The following is a 26820-nucleotide window of genomic DNA, read 5'->3' as shown; positions in this document are numbered from 1 at the left end:
AGACTCTCCTCAAATACGACTTTTAATTAGTTATTTTTTTTAATATTAGTGAAAATGTCAAAATACCTCCAAATTTGTGGCCAGGGCTATGATCGGCCAACCCAACAGCATAACCAGGCTGGCTATATACTGCGCTCTTCGAGCAACACCGGCTTCCGACACATCGGAAGGGAGGGGCCCAAGCGATATCTCACCGTACAAATCTTTCTGCCATTTTTCGCGGGGGGAAAGGTGCACACAGTCGCACTTCTCACACACTTACATACAAAATCCAATCTGTAATGACGACACAAATACATAGAAAATGACACACGTCAAAGACAAATCTTGCAAACCTCGATCTCTTTTTGTGTACGGACGAGTGACAAGTGTCACAACACGCACACTAACACATTTTCGTTGAAGTATGTTATTGTATTCTGAGAGATGAGAAGTCGGATTTGTCGCTCGACCGATCCGCAATTTGTACTGAGCGAGCAAAATCGATAAATCCAACAATTACATGAGACTAAAATATAATAATTGTGTTTGAATGTAATTAAACGTATGATATGTAAAAAAAAATATTACATGTGAAATGTAACACTTTCTTTTTATAAATTTGATGTCCCCGACCTCTTTTTATAACAAAAAACCGAGCAAACAGGCATTTTTGTGCAGCAGTGTTCACGCGCGCGTCTGGACTCGGTCTAGTGAAAAATCCAAGTGCAACTAGTTTTATTACCCGCGCTAGATTAGATTGACGCGCTAATCTTGTACCTCGGCAGAGGGGAAATAGGGCGAATGCCGCCTCCCTTCCGTGTTGCTCGAAGACTGCGCTACCTTGCGCCCGGCATGTTCCATCACAGGCGATATCAAGAAGTCACCGAAGACCATAGCGATTGAACTGACTGCGGCTGGAATAAGAGGAAAACTGCATGTGTTACTATTAATATTTCGAATATCATTTAATATTACAGATTAAATAATAATAGGTAAATATCACAAGAAACAAGACGTTTTAGTCCTGCACTCTGAATTTTAGAACTTCTAAAAAAAAAATAGGTAAATCCTGCATAATTAAGCAGAGTAAAAAAATTGGTTTTGGGGTTTTGGATAAGTAGATTAGGGACTTAACTGACCTATCCAAGATGCCTGATCCTTTGTAATGGTGATTCCGGATTCGGGCTGGTCCAGTTAGGGCAGCAATACTGCGGGGAAACCAATCAAGCAGCCCTGCCCGATGCAGTTGGCGCACACCGCTGCAGTCACGAAACACTAAAAATTTACATTTTAAGTATAGGTACAATCGCCATCAAATATATCGGAGAGGGCTAGATGCGATCTGAATAACTAGCTGAACATGTACTTTAAAGCTTTAATAATACAGACGTTGTTTAGGTACATTACCTACGAGTACATACTCGCAACCGTACTTGACAATTTATTTTGATTTACTATCATTAGGTACAAATGGAAAATTGTCCACTTGAAATTATGCGTCAAAGTGGAAAAATTACAATTTAAAATACATCAACTAGGAAAATTGTCCATCCAGCATAATGTCGAAAAAGAATTATGTCCAATAGTAAAAATGACAAGTATGATACAGGTCGAAAAATATTTGCCCATTTTTGTTTACGTACACTCAGAAAAAATATCAATTGTAAATATGTCCTAACTGAAATATGTACATCGGCATCGTATAATCGTCCAAATATGTGTTCATTTGTATTTACGTACAGTCACCTGCAATCATTTATGTTCTACAAATAAGGCCGCGAAAATATCTGACACGATATTATTTGTAGAGCCATAAGAGCGTGTCACATATTTTTGCGGCCTTCGAAAAGTAACATATTATTGCAGGAGGTGACTGTACACTCAAAATTATGACCAATTGAAAATTTGTACATTTACGATTACAGAGGCTTATAACGCCATAGTCATGGAACTATTAAAAAAGAATTGCTATTTTCAAAAAGAAAGTTTAATTTTAGTATAAAATATTAGTGTAATTTGTGCAAAGACATTAATATGTCATATGGGACTTATACTGAATATATTGAATATTTTATTTTAATTTGTTCCAGTTTTCGGGATAGGAATATGGAAGGGAAAGAGTTAAGTGAGTCCCAAGTCCCGAATTCTAGCGGAATTATATTAGGGCAACAATTTAAATTTTATTCTTAATTCATATAAGACTATATTTACTTTGTGTGTATGTATTTCATTTTTCTCATAATTTATAATGGACAAAATTCCATTCTGGCTTAATAAATTTACGATGATTACAAATTTGGTTAAGAATGTTTCAAGCACCACTACATTTTGACAAGATTCACTTAAGACACTATTACTTTTTTCTACTAGTCGACTGTAATTCTTGAATTAAGATTTCTTACACCAAACTGCAATTGGGTATTTTTAATGTATGGGCTCCCAACTCAACTATAATATTCATTTCGATACAGTTTAGTCAACTATAATGAAATTGACCAATCACAGCTCGCCGCGATCAAGAGGACGAAACAAAACCATAGCTCAACTTATTTATTTTAGGTTGCATACCAGAAACAATTGGTTCATAAGTCAAAACGCGCATGTGACACCCTTAATATAGCAACATCCATAGACTACGAAAACCACTTAGTGTTGCTTGTTAGTCTCCATAGGCTTCATGAGTTACGAGAAGGTGTCGTTGTCGTACCAGTATGAAGGTATCGCGGCTGCTCGCGAATCTTAGCTGTATACTTTTGGTTTGGTTTGTTTGTATGATTCTACTAGTTTAAAGTATTATTTTTGTTGACTAGTAGAAAAAGTATTGTATACAATAGTGATATAATCAAGCTTTTCAATCTCGTACCTTACTTAGGCAACTCAGCAAGCTTCGTTGCCTAAACACGGTACTCGACTGAAAAACTCTCTATTATATCACGATTGTATAAAATACTATTGATCCAACTTCAGAATGGCCATTACAAGTGGACGATTTTCCATCAGTATCTAATGACAGTAAATCTTTATTTTGAATATAATATTAAGATTTTCGTCGCGCTTAGATTTTCGTACATTGACCCACCTGTGAATAAAAAAATGGTCAGCTGGTCGTATCGCGGTGGAAAGACCGTCTGCTGGTCACATGAACAATATGAACATGTTATTATAATATGTATATGGAGATCTGTTCCTGGCTCGCGAGCTATGTTAGATAGTTTCTGACTTACTTGTCTTATAAACGGTGTGGATTTCTTCATTTTCAGTTTCTTCAATACGTGTACATATATGTATTTCAAAAACTGAATTTTATTACTATAAGAACTATTTTATTCTATTTGACACATTCTAATAAAATTAAATAGGTATCTTCACATCATTCATGCACGTTACGTAACTAAATTTTGTGAAATAGAAATATAAATTATTTATTGTATTGTGTAGCCGCTGTAGCGTAGGTAAATAAAATTTTTGGCTGTGATTAGGGTGACCATACATTTCGTCACTACTTTGAAAAAATCTCGTATCTCGCACTAGCAGCGGCAAGTCATCGCCTGCCTCGATAACTTGTGAAAACATTGTAATGGCAGGTGTCCGACCTCTCTACAATAGCCCAGTCTCATTGTCCACCCAAACTTCAATCTATAGACCGGTATACTGTTCACTATTTCTACAATAGTCCCAATGCCTGCTGAGACCGGTTCATGGGTGTCTATTGTTGCACCTGTGAACGGGTTCCAGCAGGCGTTCTACATGACATTAAAGCTCTCCAAGGGGCCTCTACGTGTTGGATCTATATCCCCACGCAAGCCTATCAAAAGACCGGGATTTATAGGCCCGTGAAATCCAAAATGCGTCCCACATTTTTCTTTTGTTGACAGACCAAGATACGAGTTTTTTTTTCAAAGTAGTCATGATCTGTAATAATATTGTGAAGCGTTTTTTTTTCCAGTATCTACATAGATAAAATCTCAATGGATGAGGTTCTATAGAGATGTTACTACTTTTTTTAATTATCAGTCCCTCAAATGGGTCAAAAAATGTTTGTTAGTGTTATGCGTTTTTCCAGTGGACAACATAAAATATATGGACTTTAAATTTTCAAACCTTCTTGTTCTTGTTATAAATATTCTTAGCTGTATTGAGTAGTTAGTAACTTTTCCGTACGTATTTGACCCAAATGGGCATACGAGTGGATTGATTACTGTTAAGTTGGAAAGATATGTACCTAAGGTTCGTTAGAAAACACAATACTTATAGGCAATTATTACGTGTCCCGAATTTGAGCTCCAGAGTTCCGAATTTTTGCTCCCGAGTCCCAAATTTTTCTATTCCGTAAACAGGAAATAAGATCTGGTAACCCTACTTGTAATATATGTATATATTTGCTCAAGTGATTTTTATGAATATAGTGAACGAACGCTTCTCCATACATAGTTCCCATTTTCCTCCCTGGGTAGGTACCTATAGAAAATAATATTTTACCATAGCTATGCCCCTTTGTTACATTTTTATTTTTTGAGTTAGTTAGTTGCTTTTAAAAATTTGTAAGGTGCATGGGGGCAATTTCGACTTTTCTCTCATAAACTCCTAACTATAATAATAACCAAAAAAAATCAAACGAGGAGGGGGCATAGGTACATATAATAGGCCTGTTGCAAGTAACAAAGAATCATGGAAATAATGGTTTCAACGAAACATATATGTTAATATGATTCTAAAAAATGGCCCAATCTCAGTATAAACTGAAGGATTATTAATATATTCAATAAAATAAAAGTGCAAAATTCTCCAATCGGCCATTTTTACTGAAACGCCAATCAGAAACGTTTTAAACAGTGACGTCATCAAACCATAACATATTTCTTAGAGCAACATAGACAACCTCATTGACCGAAATCTATACGTGGGCACCAAAGAGTTCGAAAGGTGCAAAAAAAATGTTATTTCGGCACTAAACATTTATTACGTCCAAAAAATATTATTACACGATATAAAGTAGATATCTATTTGTTATTATTTAAATAAAATGCTAAATAATACGATATTTCAACAACAAACTTTTTTAATTATTTGGCTGAATGGAACTATCATTGCCATGTTGGCTGTCGTAACTAGAAAAAATTAAAAATTAAAAAGTAAAACCGGCGTTCGGTGATTTTCACTCAAAATTTACATGTATCTATATAATTCATCTTAAACTGCAACCGTGTGAGAGTTTTTGTGTAAAATGAGTTATTGTGATAAATTTTTGTAATGTATTTATCATCCCTATCGTAATATATGGTGCTGAATTAACAATATCATTCGGATTCAAGGGAAATTCGTAACTGTAAGTATGTAAACAATATCTACCACCCTACCACCAACTAAATGATGACGTCACAAATGGCATGCGAGGCGTTTTCGCGCGAAGTTTAAACTAGCTATAATAAAAAGCAATTATCTATGTGAAATCTTATGAGTATAACTGAAATATAGTGTTTTTCGGAACTAATACAAGTGTACCGACGATATTAAAAGGGTTTTCAAAATTTGTCATCAGGCCTATTAAAAGGCATCTATCTTTTTTTTATGTTTTCCATGATGTCTATATTTAGAGAGGAAAATGGGGACTACGTTTGTATGGAAAACTGGTCGTCCCCTTTCCTCTTAATAAATAATTGAAATTAAAACTTCACTTGAGTAAACATTCTTACTCAAATATGCGTGACAATACACGTTCTTAAGAATAGGCTGCGAAGTGGGAACTACCTTCCCATAGTCAAGAGGCCAAGTTGAAGAGTAGCAATTTTCGTAGAACTGAATAGGTTTATACGGACAAGTGATGTCGTTGGAATCAGATCAGGCATAGTCTACTGATTATCAAAGTGCATCTTGACACCTTCTAAAGTGGTGTAATGAGTTATTATGACGTCATATAGTCGGCAGTAATACAAAGTTTTTTACTTTTATTTTTTAAACATACGTACCATAGGGGTAGGTAACAAATGAAAGGGCTTTGTGAGTAGATTACAAATATATATCATAGTCTAACATTTTCACTACTTGGTAACAAATTATTAGAAAACGCTCAAAAATTTCACGATGCGGAGAAATAAAGCTATTAAAAATATATATCATGCTTTCTACCTGACACTGCTTGTATAGTCTGTAATAGACTCAATGGCCAATGATGATAATGATTTGATTCCAGACTTGAGAAAGCTAAAGGGTTGGAGGCCGACCATGACGATCCCAATCTATCTCAAGATATACATTCGAAGTTATCTAATTCAGTGAAGACTGCTACTCCAGATGAGCTGAAAACCGATATGGCTGGCAAGTTTCACTAATACATAAAAGTGTTGGTGGCCTAGGCCACCTAGCGGTAAGGCGTGCACCTTTCAAACCGAAGATTACGGGTTCAATCCGATGAGTTTCCTGAAATTTTTTGCCATAACTCAAAAACGGCTGGACCGATCATGTTCACATCAGGTAGGTCTATGTTGCTCTGTGGTCTGTGACCGATTAATCAGTCTTTGGCGTTGAACCTGCGGTGCGTATATATCGGTCATTGGCGTCCAAAAGGTTAATGGTGATATTTAAGTACCTATTGACTTTCGGTGAAGGAACACATCGTGAGAAAGCTGAACTAAATACATAGTCTCAATAACGCCTAGTTTTCCTTCTGGGTTGAAAGGTCAGATGGCAGTCGCTTTTTCAGTGGACCCCGCCGTGGCAAAATCCCGTGAACTCTAGGAGGATGATGATGATGAGAAAGACTATTTATACGAAAATATATTCTGATGATTTATTTGTTTCTATCGAACCTGCAACTGATGTCTGAAAATAAATAATACTTTGCATTTGCGTTTTCAGAAACCGTGGACATTTGCTCTAAGTTTCTGTCTCAGAATGCTGTGGATGAAGGTGAGTCACTAACACTACCATGATCTTTTAAAGATTATAAAGCTATTGATGCACGTGTAGCATAAGGACTTAAGGACCCTTTAGGCATGGAACGCCACAAATCAATGCTGACTTTTTCGTATGAATTGACAGTGGAACGAGGACCTGCCTTTGACATATTGATTAAGAAGTTGGAAGCGGAAGGGTCTCAGGAGTTTACACCACAGTTCAAGCCCTTGGAAACCAATTTCATCGCGGCATATGTGTTAGTACATATTTTATCTTAAAATAGCTAGCTGTTTCCTAATACCAAATTACCGCCTTTCACATATTAGTTCTGACTGTAAAATTTAAAGACTGCATGCATTTAACCGTTTTATAATCTTACTAATTACTAATATTTGATAGCATGTTTTTGGAATAAGGTTAAAAACTATTGGGTCCTTACCTATGAAATTGGCGTTTTTGTTCATAGATATAAGTCTGATCCTAGTTTTTTTTTTTTTACAAAAGTACATACACAATTACAATAAAACTACAGTGCACTCAATAAACAACGATTTTACATACAATTAATTGTTATTTTTTATTGTTAAGTGTTCAGAATTAAGCCTTGAAAATAGGTCTTTTCATGTGCTGTCGGTTCGAGTATTAAAATTACTTATATTTTTCTAATGGTACCAATTTTCAAGAAATGGAGATATTGAAAACATACCTTAAAGGTGTCAAAAATTACTGGAAAAATTTTGTTTGGTTTCAGAAAAATATCCGCAAAATTAATTGTATGGAAATTCGTGTTTCGTTGAAATTCTCCGGACAAAACGCCAATTTCATAGGTAATGACCTAATATTTAAGAGCCAATTTTTTGTAAAATCCGTTAACCCTTAAACGGGGTGACAGTTTCAAAATTACGATTGAATATAAACACATGTACTTATAAATTGATGCATGTAGTCGCCCCATTGCCTTGATTAAGCCGTTTTACGTAAAACTACATAAGTAGCTGATAATTTTTTGAAAACTGCTTGACGTTACCCACTGCACGATAAAAACACAAATCAAAATATTTATTTAAATAATTTGATTTGTTCCCTAAAGGGGCCCACAGATTACCAGTTCGCCGGACAATATCAGCCCGTCAGTTGTTCGGAACTGTCACCTTTTACGTTTAACTGACAGCCTGATGTCGTCCGGCGAACTGGTAATCTGTGGGCCCCTTAATTTAATTGCCGCCAGGGTTTTTAATAGCCGAATTTGTGTAGTTTTAATTATTAATTAAGTTGATATTCTGTAGCTTAGTTACATTTCTTTGTGAACTAAGTTGAAACCGTCCTCATCAGACTAAAGTCGGCGCCAGGACTAACCAGCATCACCCCTGATCCGGAGACTGCTCCAATTTTCAAGAAAGCTTTGCAAGCGGTGGCTGACGGCGTTTGTCCTCAAAATTTGAAGCAGGATATGAGGGGTAGAAATAATACATATGATACCAATATGGTTACAATCCCAGCCGTCCCAGAAGCAAAGATAGAAACCAAATTCATATCATAAGTTTAGAAATCTAAATGTACCTATCTCAACGGGATAAGCTAATTAGTTAAATGACTAAAACACTCAAATATATTTTAGGTTGTGTTGTGCTGTAGGTATCTCGGTGTTGAGTGTAAGTTCGTAACCCGTTATACAAAAGCTTTTTTGAAATTTCTAGATGTCAGTAAAAGAAGATTATTATTTTGTTTTTACTCCGATTCGAACTTTAAGATACTCAATGAATAGATCTAGAAACGATATGGATTAGAAAAAGTTCGAATCGGGCAGTCAGAATCTCTTTATATTACCTAATAATTTACAGATACATGTTTTCTAACTTTCAGAGGTCGTCGAACGCTGTGCAAACTATTTATCAGCCTTCATTCGTGACCGAGGTGAGTTACATAATTATAGTCGCAAATGGACAATTCGGTAACTTATTTGCAGTCACGAGTAACGTAAAAACGAAACAGTTGGATATGTGCATGGCATGACTTTAGTATGTCAAATGTTAAGATAAAGATATGATCTTTCAGAAAAGGCTTTGCAGATTGTGATAAATGCAATGAAGAAGTCTCCAACTAAAGAATTAGCTAAAAGGGGGTCTTATACTATGGACTACGGAAATGGAGCCACGGAGTAAGTGAAATTATGGACAAAACAACTTTAACCTTTTCGCCGCCACGTCAATGAAGTAATAAAGTGTCATCAACGCCACGTCAAAAATTGCGTATACAAACCTGACCAAAACCACGACTTGATATGAAGTCGTGGCGTGTGGGGCACGATATGTACTGACTTTATATCAAGTCAATGGCGACGAAAAGGTTAATACTAATACCCCTTCGAGTGGCATTGTCCTCCTCGAGGTCTCTACGGTAAGTGGCGGTGGCCGCGAGACGGACAGACATAACAAGCCGGTTGAGTGGCGCCGCCATTTTGGAAAAATATACGTCAAGTGGCGGGGCCTCAACGGGTGATCATCGCGAATTTGGCGCGTGTTAGAAATATGACCGTTTCCCAAAAAAAAATCTATGAATGATATATACAAACTATATATCACTGAATTCAGCATAAAATGGGTTATTTGATTGTATACCAATGAATTCTATTCTATTTATGTGAATTATGCTAGACTTGTTCTAATCTCATATTACCAATTTTTTTCTACTTTCATGTAAAAATACGTATAGTTACGAAATAAAACAATTGATTGTAGAAAAAGCAGTCTTTATGACAAAACAATACATTTAACACGATTCACACAGTTTATTTCACTTTTTATCAGTGCGTATTCCGTTTGAATGTTCGCGGCTCGACGACGGTCGGCGCGTAATGGGCGAGGTGGGGCAGGAACATCACGTCATTTCTAACAAACTTTGTTTTACGCGGGAATTCGACCGTTAGGGAATACCATCCTTGTTTATTGACGAATGCATCTTGCAAGAGCGAGCAAGCAAGGCATAGTTTTAACGGTTTTATTTTAGGCGCGAAATGCAGCGTCGCACAGAGGCCGCGAGACGGTCTCTGCCAATTACGGGCTTGTTATGACCGAACCTTCTCGCGGCCTCTGCCACGCCGAGGTATATTTAAAAAAATGGCAGCGCCATTTGTCCTACCGTTCAACCGGAGGTGCTGCCACCCGAAGGGATATTTGATGTTGCGTTCCTGTTGTCCCTATTATTTTAGGGATATGGGGACTTTAATACTTACGGGTATATAATGTATTAGTACATTATTGTCGAGGCTCGGAAGTAACTACATGCTGGCTGAGGTTTCGTTTTAAAAGGACGACCTTGGGAGTCCGTTTAATTGAATTCGAAGCCAGCAAGGTGTAGATATCATACAACATTTTACAGTACATATGGCTCTTTATAAAATATGATAAAACGTATAAAAATATGATAATACATTTTAGCTGGTTTGTTAGTGCACGTCACCTTGCACTTTGAGACTATGCGCTGAAACTTGGCACAGTTGATTCTTAGCTGGTCTTGAGCAGATACAGACCGGGAGCCATCGAGAGCCACCTCTCATTTAGTGGGGGGACGGGGGGAAGTTCGACGCTGCCGCGCTTCACTTGCAGCAACATTTCTCTAAAACTATAGCTATTCGGGCATGCAATATATCATTTTCGGATAAATTGAGGATGAGGAATCTATTTTAAGAACAAAACCAATGCACTTTCTAACAAAAAAAAGAATAAAGGAGAAAAGACTAAAAAACATATTTTAGATTTTTTTATAATCACCAATTTTTTTTAAATTGTAGCAGGAATCTGAAAACAAAAAACCGGCCAAGTGCGAGTCGGACTCGCGTTCCAAGGGTTCCGTACATTACCCAACTTTTAACATTGTTTTTTATTGACGTTCAAATTTTTTTAGATTCCTCACGTCGTGGGCTATCAGAATATAGCCCATGTACGTCAGCCGATTTTTCATAGTTTTCGAGTTATGATTTTTTAAAGTTTTAACTTTTGTTAAGAAATTACGGGATGAAGCAATTAATTTATTTAAAAAAAAACTTGAAGTTTTTTGAATGTTTCTTTTTGTAACATAATCCTTGACAAACGGCGCAGTTGCTAAAAAAATCAGCAACTTCACTTGGCTGTTGTGAGTTGGAAAAAAAAGGAAACGACAAAATTTTACGTTCAAGCAAGCTTAGACTTTGCGCTTACCTAAATAAATAAAAAATACAAGCAATTTCAAGGACTTATGGTTATTGTAGAAACTGCTAGACCCTAAGTTTTTAAAAAGGTAAAATAGTGATGGCCATGATCACTGATGGGTCATTCTTTGATTTGGTGTAAATGCATGTCGCCCGCGTTTTTCGGTACTAAACGAAGTTGGATCTTTACCGTGTCTTATACTTATAAGTAGTAAATAAAAAAATAGTAGTACAGGCCGTTTTCCATTTCACGATATCTTAAGAAGATCTATGTTTTTTAAGGCTCCAAAGGGTCAAAATGTCACTACCAACGCGTGTCGCCTGACCAGATTTCATCAAAACATGAGCTAAAATTCAATTTAAATGTAACTTTATGGCTAGTATTTACTAAGTGCCTAAAACTATATTAGTTAGTACATTAATTATTGATTGCACAAATTAAATTGTGTCGTACAGAACTACCTGGCAGCATCGAATTTTTCCAGGCTCGCGGTACCGTCATTTCCGTGGATGCTACTTGCACGTCATATAGCTGTCGAATAGCAGGCTGTGCTGAGATCCTGCCACTGCCACCGCGCGCCTTTCGTCGCCTATTAATCGATAGTGGGAACACACTTCAACATTTGTGCCCGTATATATTTTATTTTTAAATAATAACTCGATTACCGTGGTTTCGTCCAAAAAAATGTGTCAGTTCCGTGTGTCTTATTTCTCGGTAAGTGGAAATCATTTTAATACGAATCCTATTTGATATGATAACTTATTCGAATTGTTATGATGTAATTGGAAGAATGTTCTGGAACATTAACTATGTTTAGGGTTATGAGACAAAATGATAGTTTTTATCATTACCGTGGTAGTCATTACCACGGAACCACGGTATTTGTCGACCAGGGTAATGACCATTCTTCCACGGTAAGAACATGAATCGCTTTTTTTATTGTTTATGGTCTCTTTTAACAAAATTTGCCGAAGGAGAGTTATTTTTTCTTTGTTGTATTTATTCATATACTATAATATTTCACTTAAAGTGAGAAAAATATATAACTATTTATATGGTGAAAATGATAATTTGTCATTACCATGTATTATCGCCGTACAAAGTCATCACCATGACACTTTAAAATTGCGAGGTCCAATATCTTCGCAGATAAGTTTCACAGAAAGGGACCATAACGTTTTTCAACATCGTTGTATCCTAAACATTTGATTATGGTCAAACAAATACCCAAAATAAATATTTTTTATTTTTTTACCGTGGACCCGCCGATTTACACCAAATCAAAGAATGACCCTGATACTTAATAGTCTAATTTGACAGAGTCGCCGGTCAAAGGAACTGAGGTGGAAAGTTTCCAAATTAGTAATTCATTAAATAAAATCCTCTTGTTATTCCTAACGTTAATCAAACAGAAATTACCACGAGAAATTAATATTGTGCCATGTGACTGACCAAGCATCATTTTGCTTAACTTATTCATTATCTTAACTGGACCCGCGTCGCGACGGGTTGTTATCTACAAAGGGTTAATTTTTACCTGCTCCATACCTACTGTTATTTTATGGGGTCACTTCCCCATCGCTATTTCGTGTTATCAGTGCAAATACCACCAACAATAATTACCTAGTAGGCATAAAAGCAAAGCAAAGCTTCACCCCAGAATTTCTTAACAAAAGTTAAAAAATTCATAACTCGAAAACTGCTAAATATCGGCTAACATACATGGGGTATATTCTGATAGCCCACGACGTGACGAATCTAAAAAAAATTTGTACGTCAAGGTTTGGACCACCTTGTATGTGAAACGCGATTGAATTGCCTTTAATAAACCCGTAGGGGTCGGATCAAAAACTAAGTAATTAGTCCGACTCACGCTTGACTGCATATTTCTAATAGGTTTTCCTGTCATCTATAGGTAAGGAAGTATTTTGTATATTTTTTTCAAAATTTTAGACCCAGTAGATTCGGAGATAAAGGGGGGGGGGGAATGGTCATTTTTTGGCTATTTTCTTAAATAATTTCTAAACTATTTATTTTAAAATTACAAAAAATATATATTTGAGCTTCTCAAAATGAGCTCTTTCATTTGATATGTTACACGATATAGTTTAAAAAACATTATTTTGTAATTTTCTCATTTACCCCCCAAAAGTGGCCTCCGTGTTTAAAATTCATTTGTTTACGTAAGATGTCCTTCTTTGGGTCACGAATTTACATGTGTGTACCAAATTTCAACTTAATTGGTACTTTACCTTTACCTTTACCAGTACTTTTGGAGAAAATGGGCTGTGACAGACGGACAGACAGACAGACAGACGCACGAGTGATCCTATAAGGGTTCCGTTTTTTCCTTTTGAGGTACGGAACCCTAAAAATACAGTCGTAAAGCTACACTTATTACGTTTAAGAAAATATATAGTTTATTATACAAATCTGTTGATAAAATGGGAGATAAAAAATAATATTAAGCGTGGGTCAGAGTGATCTCAATGCAAAATATTATTAAGGTGGGAAAGTTACTTACAATTTGTTGTACAATCTTTTTTTTTTAGTTTTTCGTAAATAACTCGTAAACGGTAGCCCACAGCAAAAAAATATCTTTTACGTAAATAATCTGTTTCAGATTTCTTATAAAATAAGTGCTACTTTTTTTCGCTAGGATCAATATTTAAAAAAATATTGAAGGGAGAAAATAAATTCTAAGGTCCCCTTTTATAGTCATTCGTAAATAAGTCGTAAACTATGGCCAATAGCAAAAAATGTTTTATTACATGAATAATTTACATAAAATTTCCTACAAAAAATGTTATACAAACTTTTTCGCTAGGATCAATATTAAAAACGATATTAAAGAGAGAAAATAAATTCTAAGGTCCCCTTTTTAAATATTGTTCCTAGCGAGCGCGCTAGCGATACCACGGTTCGTGAGATACAGCCTGGTGACAGACGGACGGACGGACAGCGGAGTCTTAGTAATAGGGTCCCGTTTTACCCTTACGGTACGGAACCCTAAAAAGTACACTACGGTCTTCATTCTGGTAGGTACTTAATTAAATTATTTTTTTTGTTTATAGAACCGAAACTGCGCCTACAATTGTTCCATATCTTCCCATAAAAGATATAGCGGATGAGATGAAAGGAAAATTAAACACGGATACGGAAAGTGTAACTCCTGCAAACTTGAAAGTTGCGGTGAAAAGTAAGTGCCTGTCATTACGACTAACATGCAGAAATCGAGATCTTCCTTGATTTGATGGACGTTTATCGTAGGGACTGTAGATGAAGCTATGTGTAAATCAAATCAAATTAATTGTCTACTTCATTTATTTATAGTTCATTCGCGTTAAGAATGTAGTAAAATCATCATTGTCCGCCCGCCTAGCCAAGCCCATAACCAATCAAATCGTTAGTAATTACAAAATGGCAATACTTTCTAATTACAATATTTACCGATACCGCGAACCACGTTCGACGTGTTGCCTCCCTGTCACACTTACCTACGAATTTACAAGTGCGACAGAGGGGCAACATGTCGTGGTTCACGGTAGGCCCTCTGAATAGGGCTCCTTGTTATAAGTAGAAAATCACTGTAATTATTTTTTCACCACACCAGCTCGGAAAGGCTTAATTTGCACTTCAAAAACTGATAGCAAAGTTGCATTTTATTCACATGTGAGGCAAAGTAATCAAATGCAAATTTTGAGTTGTTTTCTTATGTTTGCTGGTAGATTTGACTTTTAAATGATAATTTTGGATGATAAATATTTAATAACATTCATTTGGATTTGATTTTGTTTGATATTATACATTTAATATTTGCTTCGGGTTGGTGTGGTGAAAAATTTTGTTTCACTCGGGGGCAAATTTTGTTTAACCCTCGTGCTTTGAAACCCTCGCAACGCTCAAGATTCCATTTTTCGAACCACTCGCTACGCTCGTGGTTCAATTTTGAAATCTTTCGCTTGCTCGGGTATCAATATTAGCACGAGCGGTTAAACAACAACTTTGCCCCCTTGTAAAACAAATAACTATTTGTATGCAGGTGCGGTTGGAGACGTTTCTAAGCATCTCTCACAGGGTACAGCTTTACGGAGTAAGTTACGCGAAATGGTGATAGCAAGCTATTATTAAAAAAACTCGACTCGCCCACCGAGGGCTCCGTACAATTTTTTTTTTTTTAATTTTTATAAAATTTTCAGAAAAACAGAAGACTGTGCGTTTATCAGTACATAGGTTTATTACCGGACTTACAAACCATTAATACAATATTGCCGGCGCCAGAGGGCGCGTGGGCAGACTTAACCCTACCCTCCACCAATATACATAATAGTTAGGGAGGCGAATAGGGGAATTTTCGGCAATACTCGAGCGTGGCAGTTTAAGATATGAGAGATACCTTAGACCCATAGAGTTATATATTTGACAGAGGGAATGTCACTTAAGACAAACTGTGACACTGCAATGGCGGACGGTTTGAAAGTGTGCGTGTAGACGAGTGATACCATGTAACACAAATTCTCCCCTGATGGTGAAACAATTATTTTCAATATCATCCTTGTTTTCAAATATTAAAATAGGACAGATTTACGTTAAAAATAAAAAAAAGTGTGTATCTAACTGATTTTACTGATTTTTTTTATTTTTTTTTGTGATATGCCTACTTGAATAAACTATTTTTTATCTTTATCTTTATAGGTCTTGAAAATGCGCATTGTTGCACAATTACTTTGTGCAAATATTATTTTCCATACCTAATGATATTTAACTTGTAACATATCTGGTTTTAAACAAAAAATAAATATAAGGTTAATGTACTAGTACTCGACATGTTAATGCCCAATAGATGACACCTTGCTGTCACCTCTATTGACAATGACTTAAGTTTCAAGATGACATGTACTGGACTGTGACCGCGTCGAGCACCATGTGTATGTTTACCTTACATAACAAATAAACGTTAACTATCAAACATTATTCATGCAAACGTCTTTAATCTCCTTATTATCGGGAAATTACCATACCGACCTACTTTGATATGCAAAATCAATAATTTAGCTATTTACCTAAATATCTTAAATGATCTCTTATATACACAATGATTTAATAAGAAGGGCATCAATTACCCTACTTTCGGGAAATTACCCTATTCAACTTACTGGTCACACTCCTGTTTCGCATTTATAAACAATGAAATATGGAGATTTGATGTACTATACCGTGATAATTGATAAAATTAGCTATGAAAAGTTATTCCGTCACTTTTTTTCTTTCGATCGGTACACTTCTTGCAGGATTTAACTACGCATGCCGGCATATTTTACATTTTTCTTGGACAAATTTACTTCACTGACGTTTCGATCCGTCTGACGGCAAATTGGTGGATGAGGGCATTGAGATAACTGTCAATGTGTGTGTGTCACGCGTAAATACTAGGAAATTGGTGGATGATGGAATCACAGTTTTTGTCTTAGCAAAACTACGTCCGTAGTATTCTAGGTCCATGCTTAGACCTAATAGAACAACCTTGTAAAGTATTTAGCTCTATATGTAGTGACGCGCGCCTAGGATAGACGATCAGATTAGTAAAAAAAAATGGATAGTCTGAAATACTCGAGCGCCTCAGATTAAGATATTGGGGGTTGATTTTAGTGTTTAAAGACTAAATTTAACTAATCTGACGATAAGTCCTTGACGCCGCCGAGTTATAGGGTCGCGAACTTGTAAAAAAAAAACGTTAAACCGGCATTCTCGAGCGCGATTTTTTTATTTTTTATTTTGAATAATATAATCTACAACTTACTAAAAATACAAAATCTGCCGGTTTCCGCATGACCGGAAGTGTGGAGGAGCCATTTCGTCTTCCTAAGAACGCGTTGCGGCATATAAGTCGCGAACGATACATTTTACAAAAAAAAAGTTTAAATAAACAAAAAAGGTAATTTTATTGTCATTCTTAAATTCCCCGTTTTATCAAGGAGAAAGAAAGGAAAAAAAAGAAACCAAAAAACCTTTTTCGGTCAGATTAAGAGAACCCACCAACATTTTTGTCAGATTAAAAAAATATGCTTTCAGGATACCGAGATAAACCTCCCCTATGAAAATCTGACGCGCTCGAGTATTTCAAAAAAACTTTTTTTTTTTGCATTTTCAAAAATTCATCGTAACTTATCGTCACGCCGAAATCGTCAGTTTTTTTAAAGGAAGCTTCCTTGGGGCCTACTTAACACCCCTTCCGAAAATCTGACGCGCTCGAGTAAATTTTTTTTTTTTGCATTTTTGACTACTTTATATGCCTACCCCCACCACGCAAACCGGCAGATTAGTATACCGTTGTTATCAGAGGCACTCGGGGCATACGTAGTATGAATATCTGACGCGCTCGAGAATGCCCAAGTAACTGTTTTTTTTAACATTTTTGAAAAACCGTACACGCCAAACCCACCGCTAAAATGGTTTTTGCCATACGAGCTTTTCTTTTCGAAATTATTTTATCTTTCGATTTTGATAGGTCTCGACGGCGCCGTTGAATTACGCCATTTAGCTACCTCTCCTCCCTAACTATAATACATAACATATTTCAGGCAAAACAGCCGGTGAAAGATATCCGCAGAACCTGTTGGCAGCAGTCATGAAATCAGCCGGGGACAAGGAACTTTACAATCAAAAAGGCTACACTGAAACTTACGCAGGCGGTGGAACAGAGTACGTTTAAAACTAGTGTAAAAACACCATGTCCCTCATCATACTGTAAAACCTTATCATAATATAAAATAAAAATAAAAACAAACAAACAAACAACTTGATCATTGTACACTATTGTACAGTCAACAACAGAGCTATGAATACAGGCAAAGTGTCAAAAATATGTATACAGTACTTCATTGCCTGTACATTAAGGTCGTGTATACATATTTTTGGCACTTTGCCTGTATTCATAGCTCTGTTGTTGACTGTACAGAGATTTCTAAAAAGATCACACAATTCCTTATACTATTAATTAAAAACCGGGCAAGTGCGAGTCGGAATCGCGCACGAAGGGTTCCGCACGGTAATGCAAAAAACGGCAAAAAAAAAACGGTCACCCATCCAAGTACTGACCCCGCCCGACGTTGCTAACTTCGGTCAAAAATCACGTTTGTTGTATGGGAGCCCCACTTAAATCTTTATTTTATTCTGTTTTTAGTATTTGTTGTTATAGCGGCAACAGAAATACATCATCTGTGAAAATTTCAACTTTCTAGCTATCACGGTTCGTGAGATACAACCTGGTGACAGACGGACGGACGGACGGACGGACGGACGGACGGACAGCGGAGTCTTAGTAATAGGCTCCCGTTTTACCCTTTGGGTACTTACGGAACCCTAATCACGGCCTGTTATTTTTTATCGGCTTCTCAGCTTTGTCCAAACGTAGGTACTTACCCGACACTTTTCTGGAACGCGCCAAAAGCACTCCGCCTCAATATTGCCATTGGCATTTGTTAACTCCATTTATCTTGTATCGAAGCAAATGTCACCGTTCTACAGGTTACAATATGCCGGTAAATTAGAAGCTGATCCAAAAGCAAAGGATTTACAAAGCGAGATCGATGCTGAGCTACACAAAGGAGTGCCAGACAAAATTGCCCCAACGATCGCGCAAAGTTTGGGAGGTGAGCAATGTTAGCAGCAGAAGTTAGTAAGAACTGCTAAGATTTTTAATTGAATGATAATGAAATAAATGATGAATGATGAATAAGTATATATGTTCTACAATATTTGTTGCTTTTCATGCGTGCAGGCACAATGCAAGATGCTGCAACACATTTAGCCAAGTCGGGAATGGAAAAAGGTGAGCTACTTTATTATTGATGTTCACTTGAGTTTTATACGAGATGCCACATTTCTTGCGTTGAATGTCCGTATTGAAACTAGACGGAAGTCACGCAAGCGATGTGCTACCCCACAAATATCAATCTGGTGTGGCCTGGCTCCAATTTCACCACGGTGACAGGTGCGACAATTGTAAAACATCACTGTTGCTGACGTCACAGGCATCCATGGGCTACGGTTACCGCTTACCATCGGGCGGGCCGTATTCCTGTTTGCCACCATCATTGTTTTATTAAAAAAAACTTTATTATATCGGAAAAAAACAGATATTTCTCTTGCTAAGTTTATGACAATTGTCACAAAAACACTACAATTGTCACGAAATTCCGACATATAACTCATTACCTGTCAAGAATTACCTACAATTCTTCTAAATCTTGACAATTGTCAGAAACTTCGCAAAAGAAATATCTGTTTTTTTCCGAGATAATAAAGTTTTTTTTAATAAAACAATGATGGTGGCAAACAGGAATACGGCCCGCCCGATGGTAAGTAGTAACCGTAGCCCATGGATGCCTGTGACGTCAGCAACAGTGATTTTACAATTGTCGCACCTGTCACCGTGGTGAAATTGGGGCCTGGCCACAAAACTCGTGGCATACATGCAAATATCTACAATAAAGTGTATATGATATGCGACACCTCTGGGGTTGCAGGCATCCATAGGCTACAGTGATATATTTTTATCATGCGGGCCGTATGCTTGTTTGCCACCAAAGTAGCTATAAGAAAATGCTTCGGGCTTATACAGAACCATCTTCTGCCAGCGACTTAGTCTGCACAGAATGATGATTCCCGTGATAAAATCCCAATGCCTTTCTTACCAAATTTTATCTAAATCGGTCCAGTGGTATAAACGTGAAGAACTAAATGACAGATGAGGAAGATAAAGTTACTTTCGCACTTATAATAGTACCTTTTTTCTTATACCTGCGTCAGGTTGGAGAGTTTTGGATAAGTCACTACAGAGGTAGTGCATATAATCATTTGCCATCGTATTTTCACGGAAACGTTCGTATTTGTCGTGCTACTTCAGTCAACCTCACTTACTATTTGGTCTGTTTGTAGAGTCTGGCTAATGAAATATTGCACAAATGTTTGGCGGGAAATTAAAAAAATCTCGGGCTGGTCACACTTTGTGTAGTAGGAATTATAGTTTTGATACTAGAAAATATTTTTGATTTTCTGTGCACACGTAAGGTACCTAAGGATATAAGTTAAATATACGTTGATGTGCACTAAAAAGTCAGCTCATATAATTTCTACCACTATGTAAAGTACACTCAACGATAAACACATGTTAACACATTCGACACCGCGTACCCGACTCTCGGGCACTCGTAAACTTTACTCAGATGCCGGCATACCCGCTAGTCGGGCAAGAGCTATAAACCTACACGCGACGCCGAAGTGCCCGACAGGCGGGCAAGCATTGCATCTTCACTACCTCAGGGCTGCCACTGCCACTAACAGAAAAAAATGTAAGTCTTCTGATTATTATGTGGTCGAAAAGTTGGCACAGTTTATTATTATATTTTATTACTTCACTTTGTATTTTTATTTACTTTACCTAATGCGATTACAAAATAAAAATTCTTATTAGTTGGTTACGTGAAATTGCATACACGGGTATGTATCAATAGGAGTTAGAATTAGGAGAAGAACAAAACGGGGAGCCTAAACAGATGAGACAGCAGATTTAATTTTATCCACGTACTTATACGAAAGTTACTTGGCACAGCCCTGAGCGTCCGCCGCTTGCCCGACTAGCGAGTTCGCGGCGTGCGGCATTGAGTTGCACGTCGTTGCCCGACTAGCGAGTACTGTCGGTTTCTGGGGTATTGTTTGAAATTTTGCCTGGTTGCGAAAGTGTTAACACTTTCTCACCATATATGTACCATTGTAACAAGGTGAAAAATGAAATGTAGTGTAAATAAGACCTAGCTCGATAATACCGTAATATTATTCCATCACAAAAAAAATACATAAGTAGGTATTCCAAATATGCTAAATGCTAAGTATCAAAATATTTATAGAGCACCAACCTCCTAATTTGTTTACATTTGCTTAGGAGTTGTAAACATTGCAGTGTTTCGTACAACGCTACACGTCGAATAGTTTGCGAACCTCACTCAGTATAGACATTATTAATATTATTTAAAATAAACCCCTTATAATCGCAAACAATTTGAATGAATGACATAAATTGACAACTGACTTTTTCCTTTTTTTATTAATCATAGACAATGGGTGATACAACAACGAAATATCAGTCAACAATTTTTGGCTAGCCAGACCTTACCTACTGAGACTGACTGAAATAGTTCGTGCGTTTCCGTTAAAATACAATGGTAAAGGATTATTCACTACATCTGTACAAACCCTCCCTACCTAGAAACGACTAGTTACCGAACTTTGTTGTTGCAGCTGAGGCTCTGGAGCACCTGACAAAAGAGATGCAGAAAAAAGGCGATGCTCCATTGGCCAACCTCCAAGGCTATGAACAAACTTATAAAGATGGTGCAATAAGGTACGAGAGACTGATTGCATAACTCGTAATTAATATTTGAGTATTTTCAAACAACATGCGGTACTACTGGTACATGTCAGACCGCGCAAGAATGTGTTATGTAAAAAAAAACATATAAAAATAAACAACGGTTGCTTTTGATATGTGGGTCAGAGTGCATATTAGTCTGTTCGAGAAACGGAAAACGGTGAAAAATAGAGATAATACTCCTGAAAATATGTGTGATATCTTATTAGATTCGTAATAATGTCTAGAAAAATGTATTCGAAGCGTGTATTAGCACACAAAAAATTACAAAAGTTATTAACAAGAAAAGGGAGAAATAAGTAGCTTTTTTTTATTTCCTAACTACAGTAGCGACCAAAAGTATTTTGACAATGATAATAACTTTGGTATTGTATGAAACATAGTGGTTTTTTCAAATTAATTTTTGATAATTTAATTATTGGCTTAATAACTCCTTGAAACACGTAAAAAGCTTAGTTTCATCGAATCATATATATAAAATTGCAAAACCAGAACGGGATAAAAAACGAGGGAAGAAGCGAGATGGCGCCTTACAAATTGCTAAAAAAGTTATTGACACGTTTCTCAAATACGACACACGTATGATAAGAAAAACCTGTTCAAATCAATTATCTACATATGGGAATAGAACTAGAGCATAAAAACTATCGCTTCCGATGCGTATTTAATTTACAATAAGGAAAAGAAATTTTCATAACAATCTTCATTTTACGACATCGGCCATTTCTCGGCAACTCTCGGTTGCTTTCGTTTGGCGGTGCTACAGATTAGACCAAATAATCCGTAAGTTAAAGTAAACTAAATTATGTTTGTCATGTTGGTATGGGGTCATCCATTAATTACATCACACGTTTAGGGGGAGGGAGGGGCCAAGAAAATGTGACATATTGTGACATGGGGGAGGGGGGAGCCACAAACTTTGTGACGTCACTTTAAATTCATCAGTAACCGAAAATTTATTTAAATTATTTTATTCGCTGTACATTTATAGACAGTCAAGCAAATCTTGTCAGTAGAAAAAGGCGCGAAATTCAAATTTTCTATGAGACGAAATCCCTTCGCGCCTACATTTTTCAAATTTGCCGCCTTTTTCTACTGACAAGATCTGCTTGACCAACTTTAAATAACAAGTTTTTAAAACGATAATCGTTTTTGTTCGTATAATTTTCTTTCCTAAACAGTTTTGGGTTATAAAATTACTAATATTTATATCGTCTAAAATATTTTGATAAAATATTAATAATACTTAGGTACTTAATTCGATTTGGTGATTTCGTAGAAAAAATGTGACGTCACACTAGGGGGGAGGGGTTTGCCAAATGTGACCAAATGTGACAAGGAGGGGGGGGGGGGGAGGGGTCAAAAAACCTAGAAATTCGTGTGACGTAATTAACACATTCAACACCAAGAACCCGACTGTCGGGTACACTGTTCGTAGCGACTACGCGCTACATACGACGAAACCGTGGCTACGCGCTACGAGCGTAACCCGTAGCACTTAGTGGTATTGAATGTGTTAATGGATGACCCCTATACAGGTATTTCTGAGTTTTTTTACACGAAGTAAAATAAAAAGTGCTGTCAACCTCAACCTTAGTCTATAGAGCCCATACGAGTGATTTATGTCATATATGACTTATCATTCTTATCAATCAAAGTAATTACTATATTATTATTATCAATTTGTATTTTGTTGTTTTAAATTTATTTTTGAGTTATATTATTCAGATTGACTTTCACGGCTTCGGCAAACATTGCCAACCGTCCGGGGAACGGGCTAAGAATGCTGAGATGGGCCAAAAATACAAAGTTGATAGTAAGTTATGTAGGTAGATTAAAGTGCATGTTCAGATATTATTGAGCGACCTGATAAAAATAAGCAAATGTACAGTCAGCAGTCAGCCAAATATCGTAATATAATTTTGTTGCCATAGAAATAAGGATGTGGTCCGATATAGTGGCGAAATATTGAGAGACAAAAGCGGCTAAATTCAGTGGTGGCTCGCACACTTAGAGAGAATGGGAGAGGATCGTGCCGTGAAGAGAGCGCAGGTACTTGGGACAACAAAATGGGAGACGCCCGAGTGGACGTCCTAGGTACCGCTGAAACGACGTAGTTGCTCAAGACCTGCTCAACCTCGGCCATGGCGACTGGCGAGAGCTATCGCAAGACCGAGAGGACTAGACTACCTATGTTTGTATGAAAAGGCGATTTAAGGGCGGTGGTTGTCCATATTCGTCTTAAGGCGAAAATTAATCTAATGAACGTTTTTGCAACTAGGCTTATAAGAACAAATAATAATTTTATCTTGAAACAAGTTTTAAATAAATACGTGTAGATGAAAAATTCCAATCTTGCCTTTTATCAAATCACATCATTTTTTGACAAATTTGCGAATTGAGTTATCCAAATAACGGCTACAAATAAGAATCCCTATCACAGTTTTAAACCATGGCAGGGTTGAATACATAATAATGTCGGTATTTAACTAAACATAAGACGAACTCTTTATTTCATTTACGCGAGCGGAGCTGCGGGCCCGTCTAGTGAAAATATAAACTTAGCAACAAAAAAATACAAATTACTGGTTCAAAAGTATTTTGACACGGTTCTTTTTTACAATTTTATTGAGAACAGGGCTGCAGAATTTAAATATTTTGAAGTAATTACATCTGAATACTTCTCTTAACATGCCAAAACATAAAGCATATTCGAACGATTTCAAGCAAGCTGGTGCGGCTGCACTTTAGAAAGGTAAGTAGCAAGCTGAGGTTTCGCGGACTTTTGGTGTATCACTGCATCTGATTTCTGTCAGGAATAAGCAGTTCGAAAGTGCATCACAAATAAGCCTAGAAGCAGTTGTCCTCGAAAAACGACTTCTACAACTGATCGTGTAATAAAAAAGATTTCTGTAGAAGACCCCTGGAAGAGTACAGTAACAATTAAAAATGAACTAAAAAAAACTATAACGTAACGGTTGTTGTTTTTACTATTAAATTACGCTTAATAGAGCAAGGATTAGATTGTCGACACCCATTTAAAAAATATACATATTTCAGCAAAGAATAACCTATCCCAATTAGCATTCGCGATTCATGACAAGTTGTGGACAAGTGCCGATTGGTTAAAAACTTTATGGAGTGACGAGAGCAAGTTTAATTTAATGTCGTTGGATGGTATCAAGTAATGTGCGTCGTCCTAATAACAAAAGACACGTTGTGTGATACCAGGTACCCACCCAGTCTAGACTCCATGGTGGCATTGGTGGCCCTAACGTAATGGCTTGGCGATATTTTTCTCACCATGGAGTCGGGCCTATCGTACGAATTGATGGGATAATAGATAGATATGCATATGAAAATTTACTCTAAACACAAATGATACCATATACAAAAGAAAATATGCCACCTCGCTGGGTTTTTTAGTATGATAACGACCCCAAACACAAATCCAGTCATGTAAACGCATTTTTAAAGCAATAAAAATCTAGGTTTTTGAGTGGCCTAGTCAAGGTTAATAAAATTATATTTCCAATCAAACATTCCATACTTGCAGAACTGTATCTCCATTATTTATACTTTTTATTCAACGCTGAACACAGCCCTCCGCGCCTCATTTTCGGGAAACGCGCGCGGCGTGAAAAAGCGATTACGTAACATTAAATATAATTTTAAAGGTATTAAATATTCATTGAAAAAAAAGGTGTATTTAAAACATGTTAACAAATGTACTACTTGTATTTTATCTTAAAGTTATATTTTCAATAAGTTATGCAGTTGTTGTTGTAATAAGATCACGTTATAGAAGTTCTGAAAAAATTAATAGTTTGGTTATAAATTTGGTTTATATTTTACAATTTTACCTTGATTTTTCGTTTTTCGTCAATTTTCTATGTTATTCTAAAACTTATTTTAAGCAAAGTATTAACTTTATTAAAACTTTTATATTGTGATCTTATTAAGCACGTATATGAAAAGGGCTCTAGAAAGCGACAAAATTGTACAATAGTTATTTATACATTTTTTTTTCGTTTTCAATAATGAAGGATGTTCGAGAAAATTTTGTTGATTAACAGTTGCATAACTTATTGAAAAAATAACTATACAAGTAGTACAAATACACCATATTTAAAAAAAATCAATCGATATTTTAATGTCTTTAAAATTATATTTAATGTTACATAATCGTTTTTTCACGCTGCGCGCGTTTCTCGACAATGAGGCGCGGAGGGCTGTGTTCAGCGTTGAATAAAAAGTATAAATAATGGAGATACAGTTCTGCAAGTATGGAATGTTTGATTGGAAATATCCTCCTCTTTTATAATACTACCTACTTACCTAGTAGTTCGCCCCGAACTGAGTAGGTACTCGCGGTTAACCAAAAATTATATAGCGATTGACTTTGTTGCACCTATACTTAGGTACTCGTATAGTGCGACATAAAATAATAGAAAATAAATGAGGGCGCCACTTTCTACGTAACTGTCACATTTTTGACGTAAAATGCTTACACATGGCAAGAATTTAGTATGGACATTTTTGAGTTCCATTTTATTTAATTTCTACTATTTTATGTCGCTCTATACAGGGTGATTGAGGAGACGTGAGCAGGACTAATACTGCGCATTTCGTAGATTATAAGCAACACTTTCGTATCAGTATTAGTGAGGTTAACGTTAATTTTCTAGTCGTGTTGAAAAAAAAAGTTATTAATTTATTTACGACATGCGTGGTCACCCTAAAATTAGAATACTAAACTACCGATATTCTGTGTCAAATTAAATGTCACCACTGTCATCGCGGTCTGGTTACTTTTGAAAAATCGTATATCACTCAAGTTTGACAGTTTATTTTCTTCGTAATCAAAAATTAAAGAGGTTTTATGCTTATTAATCTGAGGTTTTAATTTCTGATTTTCCTCTAGTCACCGCAGATAAATACCATCCTCCTCTTGAAATAACTATAAGTGACATCTTTTGCGGCCCTTTAAAAGACACTCCGGTACCAAAATTTAAATTTCGTAAAGGTAATTATACTCACATAAATAATAGCCTTAATGACATTGATTGGCACTCTTACCTTTCCTCAGACTCAATGGATCATGGGCTGTCTAAGTTTTATAATGTGCTTAACGAGGTAATTGCTAAGCACGTACCACTTGATTCCTGCTCTAATAAACGTAAGTATCCCATTTGGTACAGCACCTGCTTAATTAAGGTTATTAAAGAAAAGAATAACATGCACTCTAAATGGAAAAAATATAGCAATCCTCTTGATTATGATAGTTTTTCAATATTGCGCAAACGTCAAAAACAGCTGCAAGAAATG

The 26820-nt window shown here is 36.3% G+C and overlaps 1 protein-coding gene across 1 annotated transcript in view; it reads left to right on the top strand.

Moving 5' to 3' along the window:
* Window positions 1-26820, top strand: part of LOC134789969 (uncharacterized) — a 92163-nt gene that overhangs the window by 19906 nt on the left and 45437 nt on the right. The window contains exons 15-25 of the mRNA XM_063760696.1: window positions 6173-6297; window positions 6838-6888; window positions 7021-7132; window positions 8209-8333; window positions 8740-8790; window positions 8932-9034; window positions 14138-14262; window positions 15106-15156; window positions 17645-17765; window positions 18591-18715; window positions 21363-21465. Of these exons, the coding sequence (XP_063616766.1) occupies window positions 6173-6297; window positions 6838-6888; window positions 7021-7132; window positions 8209-8333; window positions 8740-8790; window positions 8932-9034; window positions 14138-14262; window positions 15106-15156; window positions 17645-17765; window positions 18591-18715; window positions 21363-21465 (1092 nt within the window). The remainder of the gene's footprint in view (window positions 1-6172; window positions 6298-6837; window positions 6889-7020; window positions 7133-8208; window positions 8334-8739; window positions 8791-8931; window positions 9035-14137; window positions 14263-15105; window positions 15157-17644; window positions 17766-18590; window positions 18716-21362; window positions 21466-26820) is intronic.

This window comes from Cydia splendana, chromosome 4 (assembly GCF_910591565.1).
Source record: "Cydia splendana chromosome 4, ilCydSple1.2, whole genome shotgun sequence".
In the NCBI taxonomy this organism is placed as follows: domain Eukaryota; kingdom Metazoa; phylum Arthropoda; class Insecta; order Lepidoptera; family Tortricidae; genus Cydia; species Cydia splendana.
This window is presented reverse-complemented; position numbering and strand designations above follow the sequence as displayed.